We start from the raw sequence: 21,902 nt of genomic DNA on the forward strand, positions 1-21,902 counted from the left end.
ATAAAACAATCTAAAAAGAATTGTTGAATAGCCATCTCTTGGTGATGATCACGTTTGAAATGAGAGCTTCCATTTATCATAACAATTTGGTCTGTAAATATTCCTGTCTTTGGTACTTTTTGGTTATCTATTTTTCATAAAAATTGGGTTATCTCCCCCGTTTTATGAAAAATATCGGTACTTGTGGTTATCTCCCCCGTTTTATGAAAAATATCGGTACTTGTGGTTATCTCCCCCAACTAAAAAAATTGTTTAACCCTCAATAAAACAAAGAAAAGAAATGAAAAAATTAATAAACATGAAAACAGAAGAAAATAAAAAGGAAAACTGAAAAGATTAAACATGTTATTGAATCTGTAGTGGCTTTGTGCAGGTATAGCATGGATTCGATCCTCGATCACCAAATTTCACTTAACAGTTCAATAACACTTTTCTCACGGTAAAACAATAGCTTTTCTGTGAGTGACAGTAGTTACATTTACCAGATGTTTTCTTGGCAATCGATGATTGAATCCACGCCATGCCTGCATGAAGCTACTACAAATCTAATAAAATTTTTGTAACAAATCATACCATGCCTATTTAGGAGGCCAAACATCAACAATGTGCTGAAGTCAAAAAATTCGCTTTTTTCATCCACACACATTTATACAAATTCACATTCACACATACTTACACATATCATACATATACATACATGTATATATATTGGCATCGAGAAGCTATAGTAGAAGACACTTGCCCAAAATCCTAAATGTCACATTTTATTCTATTTTAATTCACCTGAAGAAAATGGATTTTTTTTTTACAGGATGTAATTGATTTGTTCAATAAAAATCACGTCTGAAACAACTTTTTTTGTTTTTACTCTTTTACTTGTTTCAGTCATTTGATTGTGGCCATGCTGGAGCATCACCTTTAGTCGAGCAAATCAACCTCAGGACTTATTCTTTGCAAGTCTAGTACTTACTCTATTGGTCTCTTTTGCCAAACAACTAAGTTACGGGGACGTAAATACACCAGCATCGGTTGTCAAGCGATGTTGGGGGGACAAACACAGATATACAAACATATACACACACACACACATATATATATATATATATATATATATATATATATATATATATATATATATATATATATATATATGTATATATATATATGTATATATATATATATGTATATCATCATCATCATCATCATCATCGTTTAACGTCCGCTTTCCATGCTAGCATGGGTTGGACGATTTGACTGAGGACTGGTGAAACCGGATGGCAACACCAGGCTCCAGTCTGATTTGGCAGAGTTTCTACAGCTGGATGCCCTTCCTAACGCCAACCACTCAGAGAGTGTAGTGGGTGCTTTTACGTGTCACCCACTACACTCTCTGAGTGGTTGGCGTTAGGAAGGGCATCCAGCTGTAGAAACTCTGCCAAATCAGACTGGAGCCTGGTGTTGCCATATATATATATATATATATATATATATATACATATACATAGACACGATGGTCTTCTTTCAGTTTCTGTCTACCAAATCCACTCACAAGGCTTTGGTCGGCCCGAAGCTATAGTAGAAGACACTTGCCCAAGGTGCCCTGCAGTGGGACTGAACCCAGAACCATGTGGTTGGTAAGCAAACTACTTACCATACAGCCACTCCTCCTCAGCCCATTTTTATTACCATCTATACATGTATGCATGCATATATGTATCTCATTATGCAGTTTTATTTCAAGATTTCCTGCCAATAGAGAAAGAGCTGGTTTGTAACAAAGATCCAAGACTCCTTCATTGGAATTTCAATATCAACAGAGTATGTAAGTATGTGTGTATGTATGTGTGTATGTATGTATGTATGTATGTATGTATGTATGTATGTATGTATACGTGCAGATTTGTATGTTTTGTTTTATGTATGTCTTCTCATGCATATAGTTGCATATCTAGACATACTCATATATACTTAAAAGATAAACTTCTGGAAAGTTCTACAGATTTTTACAGTCCCAGTGAGGGATTGGATCTGTAGTCTTCGAATTAGCTTTCTCGTTTCTGGTTTTGAGAAGCCCAGTTTCTCAAGATTGGTATTTAGGCAGTGTGTTGCATATTTCAGTACCTCAATAATCACAGGTATAAACCAGCACTTGTAACCTGGATAGAGTAACTTCAGATTTCTCAATAATTCAACAGAGGTATTCTCTTCTTCATTAATCTTTGGCTTTATGTTAAGATCCGCTGGGCAGCTGATTTCCCCAACAGTACATAGTTTCTCTTCTCTATCCCAAATCAGGTCTGTTGTGCTTACATTTTATTGGGGTCTTCATTGGGACATTCCACCAGTATTCCTTTTTATTATGAGTAGTTATGGCTTCTACCATATTGTGGGTTCTTATTTCTTTATTCTTGGGGTTATCCTTTTGATGGACTTCCTTATAGAGTGTCCTAGCTACAACATCATGTCTCATCGGTAGATAAAACCATAATGACATTTTTGGACAACTGCTTGTGATGTAGGTGATATCTTTGGTGTTAACCCCACAAGTTTGCATTGGTTGTCACATTTTACTGCTTTTCCTGCATCTCTGTCCATTTTGTGCATCAGGTATTTGGTTGATATATCCTGTTCCTGTATGTATTATAGTGTTGATGGTAGTAAAAAGATGATGAGGATTTGGTTGTTTAATCCACTAAATTACCTGCCCCTGATTTAACATGTAAGTAGCTGAGTATTTCACAGACACATATACTTAACATACTTATTCAGGCAGAATTAACATGACACAGAGTGATATATGTTTTTCCAATTACAGGTGAAGACCACCTGATGATCCTATACACAAATGTGGTCTACCAAGCTTCACTCACAAAGTACGGGTTAATTCGAGATTATAGAAAGCTTATCAAGATGACATGCAATGAGATTGAAACTGAAGCTTCATGATTGTGTTTCTTAACCATTCAGCTATTCAGTAAACTTCGACTGTAGTAAACAATATAGTGTATCAATGTATAGTTACTACAAAAAAAAAAGAAAAAACTCTAAATTTTAAGAGAGTATGATCTGAAACCCATTTAAATTCAGATTTCATTGTCACACGCATTCCTTTAGAAAACTTGACTCCAGTATTTAACTGTTATTTTATTTATTTTAAAACCCCGAAAGGATAAAAGGTAAAATGGGTCTTAATGGGATTTGAACTCAGAATATAAAGAGCAGAAAAATTATCACAAAGTATTTAGATGCCACTAGTGTGTGGTCAAACCATAACTTTAAATCTTAACCATACAGATATCACCAAACCCTAAACCCAAACTTAACCCAAGTCAGATTATTTCGCAGCGTAGTCTACAGATACTGCAGTGGATTGCACAGTAAAGTAGCACCAAACATTTTCCTGCTGGTCAACAATTCTGCCAGTTTCCCCCCATCTTTTTTTAAATTTAGGCTCATCAGTAATTTTAAGGGCAGAGTGTTAATCAGAACAAAACTACAAAAGAATTTTTCCGACCCTGAATTTCTAATGTCCCTGCTAATTTGCTGCTTTAGTTGTTGTAATATTACTGTTGGGCAGGGAACACTGATGGAGTCGGGGGCGTAGGAATACTTCTAGCAGAGAAATGGGTTGATAAGGTAATCGAGGTAGTTAGAGTATGTGACAGAGTACTTAAGATTAGACTAGTGCTTCATCATAGGCTAGCTACTGTCATCTCAGCCTATGCCCCTCAACCGGGGCTCCCAGATGGGCTGAAAGACCAATTCTATGACACCCTCTTGCAAACTACCTCGTCGACAAGAGACAGAGACCTTCTCTTTGTGGCTGGTGACTTCAATGGTCATGTCGGACGTCGTGCTGGAGGCTTCCATGGCATACATGGAGGCTATGGCTTCGGTTCCCGCAACGAGGAGGGAACCAGACTGCTGGAGTTCTGTGATGCAACCGATCGTATGGTTTGCAATACCAACTTCAGGAAACCTGCCTGTCACCTAGTCACCTACCAATCCAGCAGACACTCTAGCCAAATCGACTACATCCTCGCCAGAACTAGAGAAAGAGGGAGGCTTATAAGTGCCAAAACCCTCCCTGGCGAAGAATGTACACCCCAACACAGATTAGTAGTTAGCGACTTCGAGATCAAGGCAATATGGGTGCCCAGAAGTAGACCGGCCTGGGGGAGAAGGGTATGGAAACTTAAAGACCCTGCAAATGGACAGAGACTTCGAGACAAGTTACTTGAAGCATTTGACGAAATAGAAGGAGATATAGCATCATACAACGTGGAAGACAATTGGAGATTTCTGCGGGACAACCTATTGAGAGCCACAGACCAGATCTGTGGCTGGTGTAAAGTCCCCTCTCGACCCAGAGTAACGTGGTGGTGGAACAAGGATGTAGACGGGGCTATTAGACAAAAGAAACAGGCTTGGAAGGACTGGAAGAACGGTGGTAGCAGGGAATTGTACCAATCTGCCAGAAGGGAAGCTAGGCGACAGGTTTATAGCCAGAGGGGAAGCAGATAAGAAAAGATTTGCCAATGTTCTGCGCCATGAGGACCAAAGACTCGAGGTATTTCGTGTTGCAAGACAGTGTAGGAGAGAGAATAGTGATGTTGTAGGAGAGAAATGTGTTCGCATGGATGATGGTACGCTTGCACTAAATGAGGCTGCAAAGAAAGAGGTCTGGAGATGCCACTATGATAGATTGCTTAATAAAGAGAATCAATGGGAGAAGAGAGCCTGCTGTATGTCGACCCAACAGAGGGACCAGCTATCCGAGTTGACAGTACCAGGGTAGATAAAGCAATTAAGAGTATGAAGACAGGGAAAGCCCCCGGCCCATCAGGAATCACTGCAGAGATGCTCAAAATATCTGGCAGTGTTGGCTACAGCCTAGTCACCCGTATTACGAACCAGGTGATACACGAAGGAGTCATACCCAATGACTGGTGTAGCAGCACCATAGTAAACTGCTACAAAGGTAAAGGTGACGCTTTAGATTCTAATAATTACAGAGGCATCAAGCTATTAGATCAGGTTATGAAAGTTACGGAGACGGTCATAGCCCAACTAATTAGGGAGCGAATCAATTTAGATGAGATGCAGTTTGGGTTCGTGCCAGGTAAAAGCACCACTGATGCCATATTTCTAGTGAGACAGCTGCAGGAGAAATATCTAGCCAAGGATAAACCTCTGTACCTGGCCTTCGTTGACATGGAGAAAGCCTTTGACAGGGTCCCCCGATCCCTTATCTGGTGGTCAATGAGGAAACTTGGGATAGAAGAATGGTTAGTGAGAGCTGTGCGAGCCATGTACAGAGATGCTGTCAGTAAGGTAAAGGTTGGAAATGAGTACAGTAATGAATTCTGGGTAGAGGTAGGGGTCCACCAAGGTTCCGTCCTCAGCCCCCTCCTATTTATCATAGTCCTCCAGGCGATCACAGAGGAATTCAAGACAGGTTGCCCCTGGGAGCTCCTCTATGCTGATGACCTTGCACTAATTGCGCAGTCACTATCAGAACTAGAGGAGAAGTTTAAGGTGTGGAAGCAAGGACTAGAATCGAAGGGCCTTAGAGTCAACCTAGCAAAAACCAAAATCTTAATAAGTAGGAAGGTAGATAAAACACAAACCCCTTCAGGTAGATGGCCCTGCTCAGTATGCAGTAAAGGAGTAGGTAGTAACTCTATAAGATGTACCCGGTGCAAGCTATGGACACATAAGAGGTGCAGCAATATCAAAGGCAGATTAACTACAAAGTTAGTTTTTGTATGTGGCAGATGTTCAGGTGCAATAAACACTGTAAACAAACAGGAAACAACTTCTATCTCATTCCAGGGAGAAAAACTAGAGGTAGTTGATAGCTTCCGCTATCTGGGTGACCAAGTTAGTAGTGGGGGTGGGTGCGCTGAAAGTGTAACTGCTAGAATAAGAATAGCCTGGGCCAAGTTTAGAGAGCTCTTACCTCTGCTGGCGACAAAGGGACTCTCACTCAGAGTAAAAGGCAGACTGTATGACGCATGTGTACGAACAGCCATGCTACATGGCAGTGAAACATGGGCTGTGACTGCTGAGGACATGCGTAAGCTCGCAAGGAATGAAGCCAGTATGCTCCGCTGGATGTGTAATGTAAATGTGCATATCCGTCAGAGTGTAAGTATCTTGAGAGAAAAGCTGAACATATGAAGCATCAGTAGTGGTGTGCAAGAGAGACGATTGCACTGGTTTGGACATGTGGTGAGAATGAATGAGGATAGCTGCGTGAAAAAGTGCCATTCCCTAACAGTTGAGGGAACCCGTGGAAGAGGTAGGCCCAGGAAGACCTGGGCTGAGGTGGTGAGGCAAGACCTTCGAACATTGGGCCTCACCGAGGCGATGACTACTGACCGAGACCTTTGGAAATGTGCTGTGTGTGAGAAGACCCTGCAAGCCAAGTGAGATCGTTGCCAGGGCCCCTGGACTGGCTCTTGTGCGGGTGGCACATAAGATGTACCATCCTGAGCGTGACCGTTGTCAGTACCGCCCGACTGGCCTTGTAGGGTTTTCGAGTGAGATCGTTGCCAGTGCCCATGGACTGGCTCTTGTGCGGGTGGCAAATAAAAGACACCATTTCGAGCGTGGCCGTTTTCGTGCGGGTGACACGTAAAGCACCCACTACACTCTCTGAGTGGTTGGCGTTAGGAAGGGCATCCAGCTGTAGAAACTCTGCCAAATTAGATTGGAGCCTGGTGTAGCCATCCGGTTGCACCAGTCCTCAGTCAAATCGTCCAACCCATGCTAGCATGGAAAGCGGACGTTAAACGATGATGATGATATACATTTTTAATAATAATTTATATTTGAGTAATATACTATACGTAATTCTTCTAAAGTACGTTTGTAAATTGATATCAAGTTTTGTGAGAGTTATATGATTTTTGGAATTCACACTTGAGATTTAGTCATTAAATTTGGAGCATTTCAAACGTCCTCTTTTCTGCTCTGGACTTAGAACCATCAACTGCAGTACAGCCTTGGCTATTAAAAAAGATGAAGTTTGTTCACATTTCGTTACCGTCATATATTGATGAGAATTTTGGTGAACAATTTTGAAATTCCGTTCACGTACTTTAGGTATTGTTTATGTTTCTTATTTTCATCTATCTATCTGTCTGTCTGTCCGTCCGTCCGTCTGTTTCCACATACATGCATACACACACACATACACACGTACGTATTCTATCAGTATGCCTCTAGTAAGGGCTTCGTCTACGAAGCTCGCAAGGAAAACAGAGAAAAGTCACAAAGAAAAGGTGATATGTAGAGCAATCACAGTTTTCGTTTTCCAAGAAAGCTATTTACTCATGAATTTCCTTTAAAACGAATGCTGAATGTAGTAACCTCAATACACGAATAATCCGGTCATCTGTGTACAATACGTGATGAGTGATAGTGAAGCAGGGGAAGCTACTCTTCTCCAACGAGTTTCTAATCGGGATTAGCACTAAAAAGGCAGCCAGCGGAAAACAAATCCAGCTTACTATGCGATAATATAGATTACTCTAGATCAGGTTGACAAATTCAAGTACCTATGTCTTATTGTTAACGAAACAGTGAATTTCTGACCGGAAATCGGATGAAGATTTGATACAGAAAAATCAACCCTGAGGTTACTGTAACGGGTAAGATTGATTAGGTACACAATAATATGAAATGTCGGAGTCAGCAGTTGTGACGATAAAGATTTGTTGTTATAACGGCATGTTGTACGATGGAGGCTACATTACAAATACAATATGGGGAAATACCACACCGAAACTTCTAAAGACCATATTCTGTCCACAGGCGTTGTGTTGATGTGAAACATGGATTCAAACTGGGTGGCTGACACTAAGCGAATGAAGGCGTTCGAGATTATGTGCTACAGGCGAGCGCTGTGAGTCAGTTGTGTAGGTCGTCGAACAAAAGATTCGGTCCTGGAAGAAATGGGAATAGTAAAACGTTGGTGACGATGATCAGACGGCGAAAAACTGCTACATTTTGGCCATGTTCATTTCTGTGTTCACATTCTTTGGACTGGGAGGAAGGAAAACAGATTCAAAGGCGATGAAAACGAAAATAGACTTTAATAATTGGATGGGGAGGATCCGAGCGGAGTTCACAACTGCAGCATGAGACTGTAGTGTGTTGCGAGGAATAGTGGTTGTATCTGAGCTTTCCGACCCCCAGGACAAAATCTTCATCCTTTTTTATTTTGATTCGATATTCATTTCTAATAGATAACTAAAGCGTAGTCCTTCGCGTAAAATATAAGCTTTCAGTGCATAGGATTTAAAACTTTGGTCTATTTGTCCGCAGAATCCTATAATTTCTCTTATATCTCCATCAGTTCTCAGTTTTCCCGTGTCTCATAAAATGCAATACTTTGCCGTTATTCAGAAGAAGCTAAATTCAATTCCAATTGAGACAGCTATATAACTGAGTGATGATAACTTAGAGGTAGCCAACGAACAACGATTGGCAGCTCAAAGATCGTCCTTTCAAATGCATTACAGGTATTTCACCTTCTTTTCGTATGACATGTAATTTTATGCCTTTATGTGTCTTGGTGAGGAATAGCTACACTAAACATATTATTCTTAATACGTTCCGGCAAATTCGAACGTGAATATACTAATCGCTGTTTTATTCGTCCCTGGAGAACAACTTCATTATGACAAATGTGTGTTAATAACATATCACATTCATTAGTATTATAGGTTCTGGGACAACTGGTGATTCGGCATTGTTGTGTCTCGTCGGCCCAAAGCACTCCGGACTATTGAATCTGATAAGAGTTGATGCCCTTATAAATAACTTCAGCAAATTGTTTGCTTACTGATCTGTGCTGATATCTACCAACTGACAACACAGTTAAATTTTAGAAAACTTCATTATGACCTATTGCTCATTTATAGATAGTTTTCAGTATAACACTAGAGACCGAAAATGGTAACGGCTTATCAAAAATGACATTTGATTCTTCCGGTTCAGCTGGAGTTTATTGATGTCAGTAGGCGCTGTAGGCTTGCATACTTCATAGTTGTACAATTGATAAAACTTTTGTGGTAACATTTTAATTTTCGGTAGCACTTGACATTAATAAGCATTACAAATTCGACTAGCTCTGTTACATACACACACGCATATACATATATGTATATTTATATATAGAGCGATAAATGTATGTGTATGTGTGTGTGCGCGCATTTAAATGTATATATATACTTCGTGGTGGCCTTAAAGTATATATATATATATATATATATATATATATATATATATATATATATATATATATATATATATATATATATTTATATATATATATATATATATATATAAATCTTATATATATATAAATCTTATCTACACATAGCAGTGATGCAGCACTTAGACAAATTACTGAAGCTACACACATAATAGAAGAGAAACCTAGCCTGAATAGGAAACTAGAATGGAACACTAACACACACCACTAACAAACCACAGCATGTGACATGTTACCCATAAACCAATAATAATATGAACAAAGTATAATACAATACATAGATAAACAAATGGAATTAAATACTACGTACGTTAACAAAATTTAATTAAACACAAAAAACCCCCCAAAAAACACACACACACACATGAACAAATAAATAAATAAAAACAAATACAAACGAACACGTATTAACAGAGTATATAGGTGATACAGACACTCCCCATACACACATGCACTTACAAAAGACACAGACACATTGAAAGACACGCATGCGTAGACACATACAATAGGAATACAAAATACAAAATGGCTGATATTTAGCAAGGTGAGACACACATAAGAAGGAAGGAAACAAAGGACCACTGATGAGGTCACAGAAGTGTGACGAAAGAACTCTGACCGAAATAAGATTAAGATTAATGTAATATAAAGCTGAAGCAAATTAACACCAAATATACAGTGCGTGTGTTTTTATTGGCTAAACTGGCAATATGACCATCCCCAAGTACAACAACATCTGTTTCAACACACGATTTGACATAAAAAATCTTGCAAAACAATATATATATATATATATATATATATATATATATATATATATATATATATATATATATATATATATATATGTGTGTGTGTGTGTGTGTGTGTGTGTGTGTATGTGTATACACACACACATATATATATATACATATTGTAGAGCCGATGAAAGCCTTGTGAGCAGATTTGGTAGGCAGAATCTGAAAGAAGACCATATCTATGCATGTCATTATTGAGTTTTATTTTTCAAATTCCTTGCCAATATAACAAGACCCGGTTTCTAACCTAGATCCAAAGCTCTTTCATTTGAATTTCAATAACATCAACTGGGTATTTTTTCTATATATGTATATGCACAGTATCTGGAGTCAGTGCATGTGCAGATTTGTATGTCATTGTTTTGATAAAACTGTTTTCTAATGTTGATAAAACTGTCAATATTTTTTATGACACGGGTATGCTAATAGATTAAATTAAAACCATAATTTTAATCAATTTTCTAAATGGAAAACCGTCTGGGTATACACAAAATCATACTATTTCTTTCGAGAAACCAGAGTTGCTTCCCTTAATAGTCATTACCGCTAAAGTAACGACTTTCCGTCTTTATACAACTACTTTTTCATTAACGATATGAAGAAACTGTAGATAATTACCAACGTCACGCACAAAAGCACTCGAGGATTATACTAAATGGAATTGTCTAACCAGAGATGAAAGTATTTTTTATTTAAAAATATTAATAAATTATTTCTCGTCATGAATTGTTTATTGTAAGGCGAATATTATCATTATTTTTAAAACTTCAAAAGAAAAAAAAAATCGATCAGTCACTGATAACAAGTGTTGATAACAATTGTCGAAAACAAAACTGTCGAAACGAAATGGAAATATAAAATAAACAACGTCACATGTGTAAGAAAAGCGTTTTTATTTTTATTTTCAATCGATTTTTTATATGGCTTTTTTTTTAAAGCTAGCATCGTAGGGGAGATAACTCTGACCGCAAACTAATTGCAATAATCATAACATTGATTTACAAGTTTTTTGGTGTTTGGGAAATAAAAGTCATTCCTGTACAAAATCGATCTCCTGAATTCAAATATAACCTTCTTTTTGACCTATCAGATCTAATTTTTAAGTTATTGAACATCCCTATAGTCACTATGTATGTGTGCACGTCCAGTGCGCAGTGTTCGTTACCTTATTCTAATTCTATTTTATTTTTATTTTTCCATACTTTTTAGATGTTGTGGTAAACGAAGCGATAGAAAATGTGAAAGATGTCCTCTTCAAGAAATGTTGCGTTAATTCTCCAAATGTGTTTTGTTGTTTGTGGAAAATACACATGACCTGAAAATCGAAAAAAACATCACTGAATTTGTTGAAAGAGTGTATATGGCATATTTTGGGGTCAAGCTGGGAGACCAAGATAAATATTGGGCACCATAGTGTCTGCAAACAATGTACAGAACATTTGCGACAATGGACTAAAGGGACAAGGAAAAGTATGAGGTTTGCTATACCAGTGGTATGGCGGGAGCGCTGTAATTACGAAGACGACTGCTATTATTGTAACCTAAATTTGAAGGGCATTAACCGGAAAAATCGACAAACACTTGTTTATCCTAATCTTGCCCCTGCTATTAGACTTGTTCCACACAGTGAAGAACTTCCTGTTCCTGTCTTCAATGTCTTGCCTCAGATAACTTTACCCTCAACCAAAGACGAATTCATCGCATCAAGATAACACTAGAGATCAAGACTTCATTTGAGACTTTACCTCAGTTATTCTCCCAGGTAGAGCTAAATGATTTAGTTTGTGACTTGAACCTCCCAAAAAATTCTGCAGAACTGTTGGCTTCTCGACTGAAAGAGAAGAATCTTCTAGAGAATGGTGTCCGTATAACCTTCTATCGGAAGAGTTCCTTTCATTCTTCGTAAAAGAGGAAGAGCTGGTTTACTGCACAGATGTCAGTGGGCTTCTTAATAAATTTGGCATTGAGGAATACAAACCAGAGGAATGACGTTTTTTATAGACAGCTCTAAGCGTAGTTTAAAATGTGTATTGTTGCACAACGGAAATGTGTATGGCTCTGTCCCACTCGGCTACTCAACACCTCTGAAGGAAGAATATGAAGAAATTAAGTTGGTTTTAGAGCAGATGCTGTATCATGATCATATATGGGCCATCAGCGTTGAATTTTCTCATGGGACAGCAATCTGGTTATACCAAATACCCAGGCTTTCTTTGCATGTGGGACAGCAGAGACCGAGTAAATCACTATGTTAAGAAAGATTGGCCGCCTCGAACGAATATGGCTCCATGTAGAGCTGCCAGTATATTGAAAGAATCTTTAGTTGAGCGAGATAAGATCATTTACTCCCCTTTGCACATCAAACTCGGATTGATCAAGCAATTCGTCAAAACTCTTGACAAAAATGGGGAGTACTTTAAGTATATCTGTAGTGTATTTCCAGACTTGACGACTGGAAAACTTAAAGCAGGGACTTTTGAAGGGCCACAGATCCGTAAACTTTTGAAGGACACAAATTTCGTGAAAACGATGAGCGAAAATGAAACACCGATTTCACTAGCCTTTGCAGAAGTAGTGCAAAATTTCCTTGAGAAACACAAAAGTGAAAACTATAAAGACCTTGTTACCAACTTGATATCAACTATCCGTGATATTGGCGCGAATATGAGCATCAAAATGCATTATTTTTTTAGTCATATTGATCGTTTTCCTGAAAATCTCGGAGATGTTAGAGATGAACAAGGCGAACGATTCCATCAGGACATCAAGGAGATGGAAACTCGGTACCAAGGACGTTGGGATGCTGTGATGATGGCAGACTATTGAAGCTGTTTAAACAGAGACACTCCTGTTGATCAACATTCACGGTGCACAAGGAAGCGTAAATTTATTCCTCGAATTTTCTGCCAAAAATCTTTGCCAATGTGCATTTTCAATTTTGAATTTTTATTAGTACTTTGTTTTGTTTTGTGTTACGCTCTTTTTATTGATTCATATTATATGCCTCTTGTATGAATAAAATATTGGGTTGGCAACTAAGTTCCCGCCGTTTATTTTTTAATTTTGGAATTTATTGCGTTTTTAAATTTTGGAATCTATTTTTTTTCGAGAATTCTATTTTTGAATCATTTTGGAATCTATTTTGCTTTTTTTCTAGTTAATTTTTCTCTATTTTTAGATCATTAAAATGGAATGTCAAGTTAAGAAAAACGAGCATTTTTGACACCTTTTTGCTTTAAATCAAGGCTCTAAGGCCGCAAAAGCCGCACGCAACATTTGTGCTATGTATGGAGAGGGTGCCATAGCTGAAAGAACCGCTCGTGATTGGTATGCCAAGTTCAAAAATAGAAATTTTGACCTCAAAGACGGACCTCGTTTTGGCCGTCCAGTTGAGTTCGATGAAGAGTGATTAAACCAACATTTGCACGAAAATTCTCGTCAAACGACAAGGCAACTGGCAGAAAAAATGGAATGCTCCCACACTGCTATAGAGAAGCATCTTCATTCGATGGGAAAGGTTCAGAAGTATGAAGCAAGGGTTCCGCATGCTTTAAGCGATAACAAAAATCAACGAGCCACAATCTCCGCTGGTTTGCTTGCTCGTCACCGCCCAACTCATGGACACAAGCAACGATTTCTTTACTGAATTGTTACTGGCGACGAAAAATGGTGCCTGTACATCAATATGAAGCAGCGTAAGGAATGGCTTAGCCCCGGTAAACAAGCGACACCACGCGTGAAACAAGATCTTCATCCGCATAAAACGATGTTGTGCGTATGGTGGGACTGGGAAGGGATTATCCATTACGAATTGCTTGAATGGAACCAAACGGTCAACGCGGAACTCTATGTTCAACAGATGGAACGACTCAACATGGCTATTCTAGCGAAAAGACCTAATCGGCAGCATGGAGTTCTGCTGCACGACAACGCCCACCCTCATATCGCCAATATGACCAAGGAAGCCATTCAAACGCATGGCTGGGAAGTGCTACCACACCTGCTGTTTTAGGGCTACCCACCATCGGTTGCCCTTGAAAGGTTGGGCAGAGGTGGTGAACGCGTACATCGCATCCGTCATATACTACCGTCTAACAGTCGTCCCTTACCCCGCTTCGTGGCCGAACGGGCTGGTACGCTTGCTCTTCTATTTCCTGTGGAAGGGACAGGCACCGCTTGTCAGGTGGTCCATTTGCTGTCAGCACCCGTTGTGTGGAGGACTGGGCATGCCGTGGCTGATGACTCGCAGACATACGCTGAGGCTGCGACATCTCCAGCGATACCTTAACGGTGAGCAGGTGTAGTCGCTGTTTGTTGGACGCACTTTTCCGCAGCTCGTCTTCTTGACGGAGCTATAGTCCTGGATCAGGCGAAGACCGAGGCAGGGCGCTTGGCACCTAGAGTGTTTCCAAGCGCTCACAGCCCTCGGCCAGTCGAGCAATACGGTCAGTGGAAGTTCCACCTTGGAGTTCTATAGGGGATTAGTGAAGGGCAAGAGTGACGACGTTCTCGGAGCGGTTCTGGGCGTCGGGAGTGATCAATTGGCTGGTCTCTTCCGAAGGATTTTCGAACCAAGGTCTATGGATAACTTCCAGAAATCCCTGGTCTGGCAGTGCAACCGGGGGCTCTGCCGGTTCGTGATAAGCTCTACAGGCACGGATGTGCAGTCACACGGGCTTGTCCGAGATGCACGCGGGGCAATGAAACCGTTCTGCACGCTCTCGTACAGACTTGTGGAGCTTTGTCGAACAGTTATTGTCAAGCGTAGGACGGATCCGTCTATCGTCCGAGTCCATTGTGAAGATCGTCCTGCTTCCTTCCTTTGGCCGGGAAGGACAGGCAGTTTTTCTTTTTCTGGTGGCTATAGCGAAAGAAGTTGTGTGGTGGACGCGATAGAACGGGTTGAAGACGAGTACCTTCCCCTTCGGCCAAGGCCTCATTGACTTTGTCAGGTTCCACTTGGAAAGGAAAGTGAGGCTGGACAGGGAGGTAGTGTTACCCAGTAAGTTTGTTGAAAGGTAGGTGAACGTGTCAAGAATGGCCCGTGTGAATGGGCCATTTAAAACTGTTCGCAAAAAAATGTTCGTATTGGAGCTTCTGGAGCAAATGTCAAGCAGTACTGCATGTCGTTTCCAAATTTCTGGCTGAGTGAAAAGCATTGTGGTGCTGTTTTTTTCACAGACGGTGCCCAACTGACCCTACTATGCAGTGTAGTCGACAAAATAAAAAACAACGCACGTGTGCGAAATTAATAATATAAAATGGCGATAATTTAGCCATCGCAACTTATATAATATATATACATACTAACAAGGAGAATGAAGTGAACAACTCGTTTTATTGAATAATTCTATAATTGTCTCCCTGACACTTTACCAAAAGTTTATTGCTGGAATATATAATACATTAAATCAGTATACTTTTCTACTCTAGGCACAACGCCCGAAATTTTTGGGGAGGAGGCCAGTCGATAAGATCGACTCCAATCGACTTCGAAAGGATGAAAGGCAAAGTCAACCTCAGCGGAATTTGAACTCAGAACGTAATGACTGACGAAATACCGCTAAGCATTTCGTCCGGCGTGCTAACGTCTCTGCCAACTCGCCGCCTAATATTAAATTAGTATTATTCCAGGAAGTGGAGGCGCAATGGCCCAGTGGTTACGGCAGCGGTCTCACGGTCGGAGGATTGCGGTTTCGATTCCCAGACCGGGCGTTGTGTGTTTATTGAGCGAAAACACCTAAAGCTCCACGAGGCTCCGGCAGGGGGTGGTGGCGACCTCTGTTGTACTCTTTCGCCCCAAATTTCTCTCACTCTTTCTTCCTGTTTCTTGAGTAACGCTGTGATGGACTGGTGTCCCGTCCAGCTGGGGGGTGGGGGGAACAAATACGCCATAGACCCCGGGCCCATGAGCCTAGCTAGGCTTTAAAAGGGCGCATAAAAAAAATTATTCCAGGAAAGTGGAAAATATTGACTCTTCAGCCCTATGCATTAATCAATTTGTTGAATGAATCTTTATTTCACGTAAAACACACTCCTCGTTGAAGATGTTCTAAACATTTCATTAGCATATCAAATTATATGCAAAGGACAAATACACGATAAACTACAAATCCAAATTGGTCACGAAATAGGCTGAATCAAAGAGAACAAAATAAAACTAAAATAAATAAATGATCAGATAAGATATATAAGATAATAAATATGTCACTGTGTCTCCAGAATCATTTATCTATTAATAGACAGTGTAATCCTTTCTATTATAAGCACAACACCTCAAAGTTTGAGACAGAGTGCTGGACAGTACATCGATTCCAGTGCTCAACTGGTACTTACTTTATCGACCCTGACATGCTAACAATTCTGTGAGCTCACCACCTTCCCAGTCATTAATACGATACAGAGGCAAAAAAGAATTCTCGCAACAAAGTTTAATACAATAACTCCTTATGTATCATTTAGCAGTATAAGGGTAAATATTACTAAAACATACAAATGTTGTCATGTTTCTATAACACACTTGGACTTTACGAAAATACTATGTCAAACATTAACTCTATTTATCTGCTACTATCTCTTAATCCTAATTAAATTGAAAGACCCATTAAAAAAGTATATATCTTAGGCAAATAACCCGAAATTAACAACTAAGCTGACAGGTTCCCCCAGAGAAATTTAAAATAATGGAGCTTTAGAAAGAAAGACACCTGACATGTTCCATATTCTCTTTTGAACTACTTTATATTTAACTTCCATATTTAACTTATCTTACTCCAAATATTTAGTTTCAAGTTTCGGGATTTAGAAATTCGTTAATATATATATTGTACACCCTCGACTAATATAACTTAATTCAAATCTCTGGTCGCATTTGCTTTTAGCTCACAAACAACCCTTGTTTATCCTACGTATTTGTCTTTCTTAAGTTCTTGTCACGAACTTAAGAAATTATATTAACCAATGAAATATCCGCACGAAGATAATTAGTTCGGATGAAAAACGTTTTGTTTGAGAATTTTACACAACACGAAATGTGTGGAGAAATTATTGAAACACCCTTTCACTATCAATCTCATTTAGGACAGTTCAAATACATACATACATACATACATACATACATACATACATACAAACAAACATACATACATACATACATACATACATACATACATAAATAAATACATACATACATACATATATATACATGCATATATATACACATGCATACATACGTGCATGCATGCATACATTTATACATGCACGCATGCATACATGCATACATACAGGCATGTATGCATACATACGTGTGTGTGTGTGTGTGTGTGTGTGTGTGTGTGTGTGTGTGTGTGTCTCTGTGTGTTTGTGTAAGCTAGCTTTGCAGCCACGTGGTTTTGGGCTCAGTTCCATATTGCACGGTATCTTTGGAAATAGTCTTCTCCTACAGTTCAGGCCCAACCAATACCTTGTAGATGAATTCGTTTTATAAAAGTGAAAGGATTTTGTATATTTATTTATTTCCACTGTCCACCAGCGACGGTGCGGTGATTAAATTAACTAAGAACACTGAACGCATACACTTCTACAATTCTCAACCGATTTTCACCAAATTTTACACGCACAATACTTATGTCCCAAGGATGTTCATGCACTAAACAATTTGCCCAGAGCTCCCGCATAAATGGACTTAAATGGACATAGTTTGTTTTGTATGCAGGGTCTTCCATATTTTTTCGATCTTTTTATAAAAGTGAAAGGATTTTGTCTATTTATTTATTTCGACTGTCCACCTGCCACAGTGATTAAATTGACTAGGAACACTGTATGCGATGAATATCCAATACCAAACAATCTTAATCTCCATATTTAAACTGCATTAAACTGGCAAGCTTAAATTAACCTATTCTGAGTTACTTAAACGGTGTTCTCTTCCTTCTCTTCTATTTGTTGATACCTTTGTTTACCTACGAATGCTTTGTTTCACTTTGAGGATGCTTATTTACCCATCCATTATGATATTTTAACTGTTGTCCATTGTCGTTCTAGCCTTTCGTTCTAGCTTCCATTGTCGGTTCTGGCTTCTTTTTTAAACAATCACATATAATTCGTCTCAAAGAATCAATCTTTAAATAAGAGTTTTGCTTCCACTTGCGAAAGCTGTACGTATCTTTCAGAAAGCCCCATACCAATTTAACTTTATGCAGTTTATGCGCAGGCTATGAGGGAAGAAAGAATAACTCCCTATGCTGTCGGGAAAAAAATAAAATCGCAAAGGGGAAATTTCACCATCTTCTTTCAATTTCGTTACACCATTTTATGTGGCTGTTTCTGACAAGAAATTTCGCTTTCGAGAAAAGCAACTATATTTTGTAATCTACTCCCAAAACACTTCAGTAGCTCTACTTTGCATCGCTTGCAGACTTATATGTTCTATGATCATTAAAGTGCAACGACCTCCACAATAACCAGCCTTCAATTTGATTTTCCGCTCCTAGGTTACTCGGAAATATAGACTGCCGTGCTACTCATAAACCTTCTCAGTAGTTCAATTATTTGGTGAAAAAAAATACCATCAAAGCAACTTAAACTGTCCAAAGGACGGGTGCGCTTGCTAGTATACATTAAAACAAATAGTGATTCATTCCCCTAAAACCATTTCCTCCATGTTTTAAAGTGAAATAAACCATAATTTGTTTCAAATTTCGTGGTTGCTGTTCTCGTCTAAAGGAACGCATTCATGATAAATGAACATAAGATAAAAGCTGCGATATATTTGTTACTGGTGTAAACAGTTTGCAACCTATAAATCTCATTGCAGATATTCTGTTTTTTGTTGAAAGATTAACTGCATACGCTTCAGATTCACAATTTTACAATTGTAGGCTTTACACCAGTTATTTAGATCTTTGTCTATCAAGCAATACAAATTATTTGCGGGGAGATCATTCGTGTGAAGTTCGATCAAAACATGGATCTCTGGAATCGATAAAGCAAAGCTAAGATTAAAATTGTATTTCTATGGATGAAAGAAAGGAAAATTGCCCAAACAAATAATTTTATTCCAGATCGCATATATTTTAGTGTCATTCATATCAAACTAACTTGTGTCCGTGGAAACTTCCTGTCGGCTTGTTCTTGATATGTCTGACCAGTCCGCAGACAGCCTGACTACCAAGAAAAGGAATGAAAATGATGGGGACGTTTGTAGCGTCCATGCTAATGTCTGTCTTGACAAGATTTAGCAAAACTCGCAGGTAGATCAATATGAAGCAATGAGAAAAATATATCATTTCAACAAATCATACAAGAACAAGAGGAATATTCTACTTGATCAAAAATCTTGAGCAGAATTTTTGTACGTGAACCACAATCGGCAAAGTGTGAACACAAAATACCTTCATACAATTTCTTATAATCACCTGACTATCCCTTCTATAAAATTCTATAATCTCAAATCATTTGTACATTAAAATGAATAACATTATTGTGAGAGTTAATATTCATTCAAAATCTTCCATCTTATATTCATCATCATCAACAACCACTGGAGATTACTGGCTCGAGTCCTAGGACTTATAGGGCCGGTTACTCAGGTTCTATGACATATAAATAACTGAGATCACAATATTCCTCCTGAAGGAGACGCCACTATGTCACAGCACCTTATTGTGAGTGAGTTAAAGAAAAAATATTCTAAAAAAAAAACAGACTTAAACCACCCAGTAAAGAGTTACAAAGAGAAATGGTTTCAAACACATTTGATTTAGATCAGTAGTTTTCAACCGAAGTCCATATAAGAATTTTTTTGGAAGTGGGGGACGGGGGACGCAAGCATCCCTGAAAAACTCTTGTTTTAGTTGTATTTATTGTAAGAAACAGCTAGATTTCTTTTCTCGAATATTTTATATAGTTCAACTTAAAAGTTAAAGTGCGGAAAGTAAAATAAGAATTTTGAAACAAGTATATATATAAAATCAGTGGAGGCGCAATGGCCCAGTGGTTAGGGCAGCGGATTCGCGGTCATAGGATCGCGGTTTCGATTCCCAGACCGGGCGTTGTGAGTGTTTATTGAGCGAAAACACCTAAAGCTCCACGCGGCTCCGGCAGGGGATGGTGGTGAACCCTGCTGTACTCTTTCACCACAACTTTCTCTCACTCTTACTTCCTGTTTCTGTTGTGCCTGTAATTCAAAGGATCAGCTTTGTCACACTCTGTGTCACGCTGAATATCCCCGAGAACTACGTTAAGGGTACACGTGTCTGTGGAGTGCTCAGCCACTTGCACTTTAATTTCACGAGCAGGCTGTTCCGTTGATTGGATCAACTGGAACCCACGACGTCGTAAGCGACGGAGTGCCAACAAAATCTATAAAATTAGCTTTTAAAAATCGAATGGCTATGGAGTATCACTAGAATTAAATAGTAACCAAAGGGGTCTATAAGTAAAAACTGGTTGAAAAAACTCATTTAGATTGAAATGAGTCGACAGAAAGAGTTAAGAAGTGGTACGAGAAAATTTTCTGAACTAACACTTTCTTTTTATTATCTTCCGTTCAAATAAATGACATTATGTAATATTTATTAACCCAATACAATTGATCTGTTTGAGTTAGAAAGTAGGTTACTCGTGTTTAAACTTGGACCAGCCAGTGCATTATAAGAAAACCTAGGTTATTTGTTTGCAGTTGCCATTGGGATGGTACTTATAATTAATATTTCTATATATTGTAACTATATACCTAATATTTATTATTTAAAGCTTAAAGGATTGGCAATCTACTGTTTGTAAACTGTTTGTTAAGGGACTGAATTATGAATTCTAAAAGGGGCGAGGACCATTCATATCCGATTAAAACTAGTAATAGTTGCTCCTGTTGTTGCTATTGTTGTTATAAGCGAATGATGAACGTCAGTTATTCAGACAATAACATGGGTTTCAATAAGATCTCTGATGATTGTTCGATTTGTTTTTAAGATATATTTTCCCATAGTAAGGCAGTGAGCTGGCAGAATCGTTAGCACGCCGGCAAAATGCTTGGCGGCATTTCGTCTATCTTTACGTTCTTGAGTTCAAATACCGCTGAGGTCGACTTCGCCTTTCATCCTTTCGAAGTTGATGAAATAACTAACAGTTGAACATTGGGGTCGACATAATCGACTTACCCCCTCCCCTAAAATTTCAGGTTTTGTGCCTATCTCAGGATTATTAAGGAGCCGAACTGACGGAAGCGTTACCGCGTCGGACAAAATGCTTGCTTAGTGGCATTTCATCCGTTTTTACGTTCTGGGGTCACTTTCCTTTTCATCCTTCCGGGATCGATAAATCAATCCCAGTTACATCAATCCCAGTATCAGTTGAGTATTGGGATTGATGTAACCGACATACCCCCTCCCCCGAAATTGCTGGCCTTGTGCTAAAATTTGAAACTAATGTATTTTCCTATGGTGAAGAAGTACGCTTTACAACCATGAGTTTTCTGGTTTAGTGGCATTACGCGGCACCATGGGCAAATTTCTTCTGCTGCTGTAGCCACGGGTCAACAAATACTTTGCCAGTGTATTTTGTTGATGAAAACTGTAGAAAGCTGTCGTATATGTATTTGTGTGTGTGTGTGTGTGTGTGTGTGTGTGTGTGTGTGTGTGTGTGTGTGTCACCTGCACTTGACAATTGGGGGTTAATTTATTCGACTTAAATTTTTCAAAACGATGCTTCAGCGTAGCTACAGTCCAGTAATAAAGTGTATCTAGATCTACAAATTGGCATGTGTCCTTCCTAGTTTTAAGACAGTAAGGTTTGGTTTAGAATAGATTCAGTTTCTATTT

At 38.9% G+C, this 21,902-nt stretch overlaps 1 protein-coding gene across 8 annotated transcripts in view; it reads left to right on the top strand.

Annotated features, from left to right (window-relative positions):
* Positions 1–13,122, top strand: part of LOC106880477 (uncharacterized) — a 53,799-nt gene extending 40,677 nt beyond the window's left edge. For 5 of the 8 annotated variants that reach the window (XM_089349486.1, XM_089349484.1, XM_014930420.3 and 2 more), the window contains one exon: positions 11,293–13,122. In XM_089349486.1, coding sequence (XP_089205612.1) covers positions 12,220–12,909 — 690 coding nt within the window. In that variant the 5' untranslated portion in view covers positions 11,293–12,219 and the 3' untranslated portion in view covers positions 12,910–13,122. Of the gene's footprint in view, positions 1–6,910; positions 7,111–7,170; positions 8,532–11,292 lie in introns of those variants that run through there. The other 3 variants (XM_014930417.3, XM_014930418.3, XM_014930421.3) reach the window with 3 other exon arrangements.
* Positions 13,123–21,902: the final 8,780 nt, after the last annotated feature.

Source organism: Octopus bimaculoides, chromosome 3 (genome assembly GCF_046866305.1).
Source record: "Octopus bimaculoides isolate indiv1 chromosome 3, ASM4686630v1, whole genome shotgun sequence".
NCBI lineage: Eukaryota > Metazoa > Mollusca > Cephalopoda > Octopoda > Octopodidae > Octopus > Octopus bimaculoides.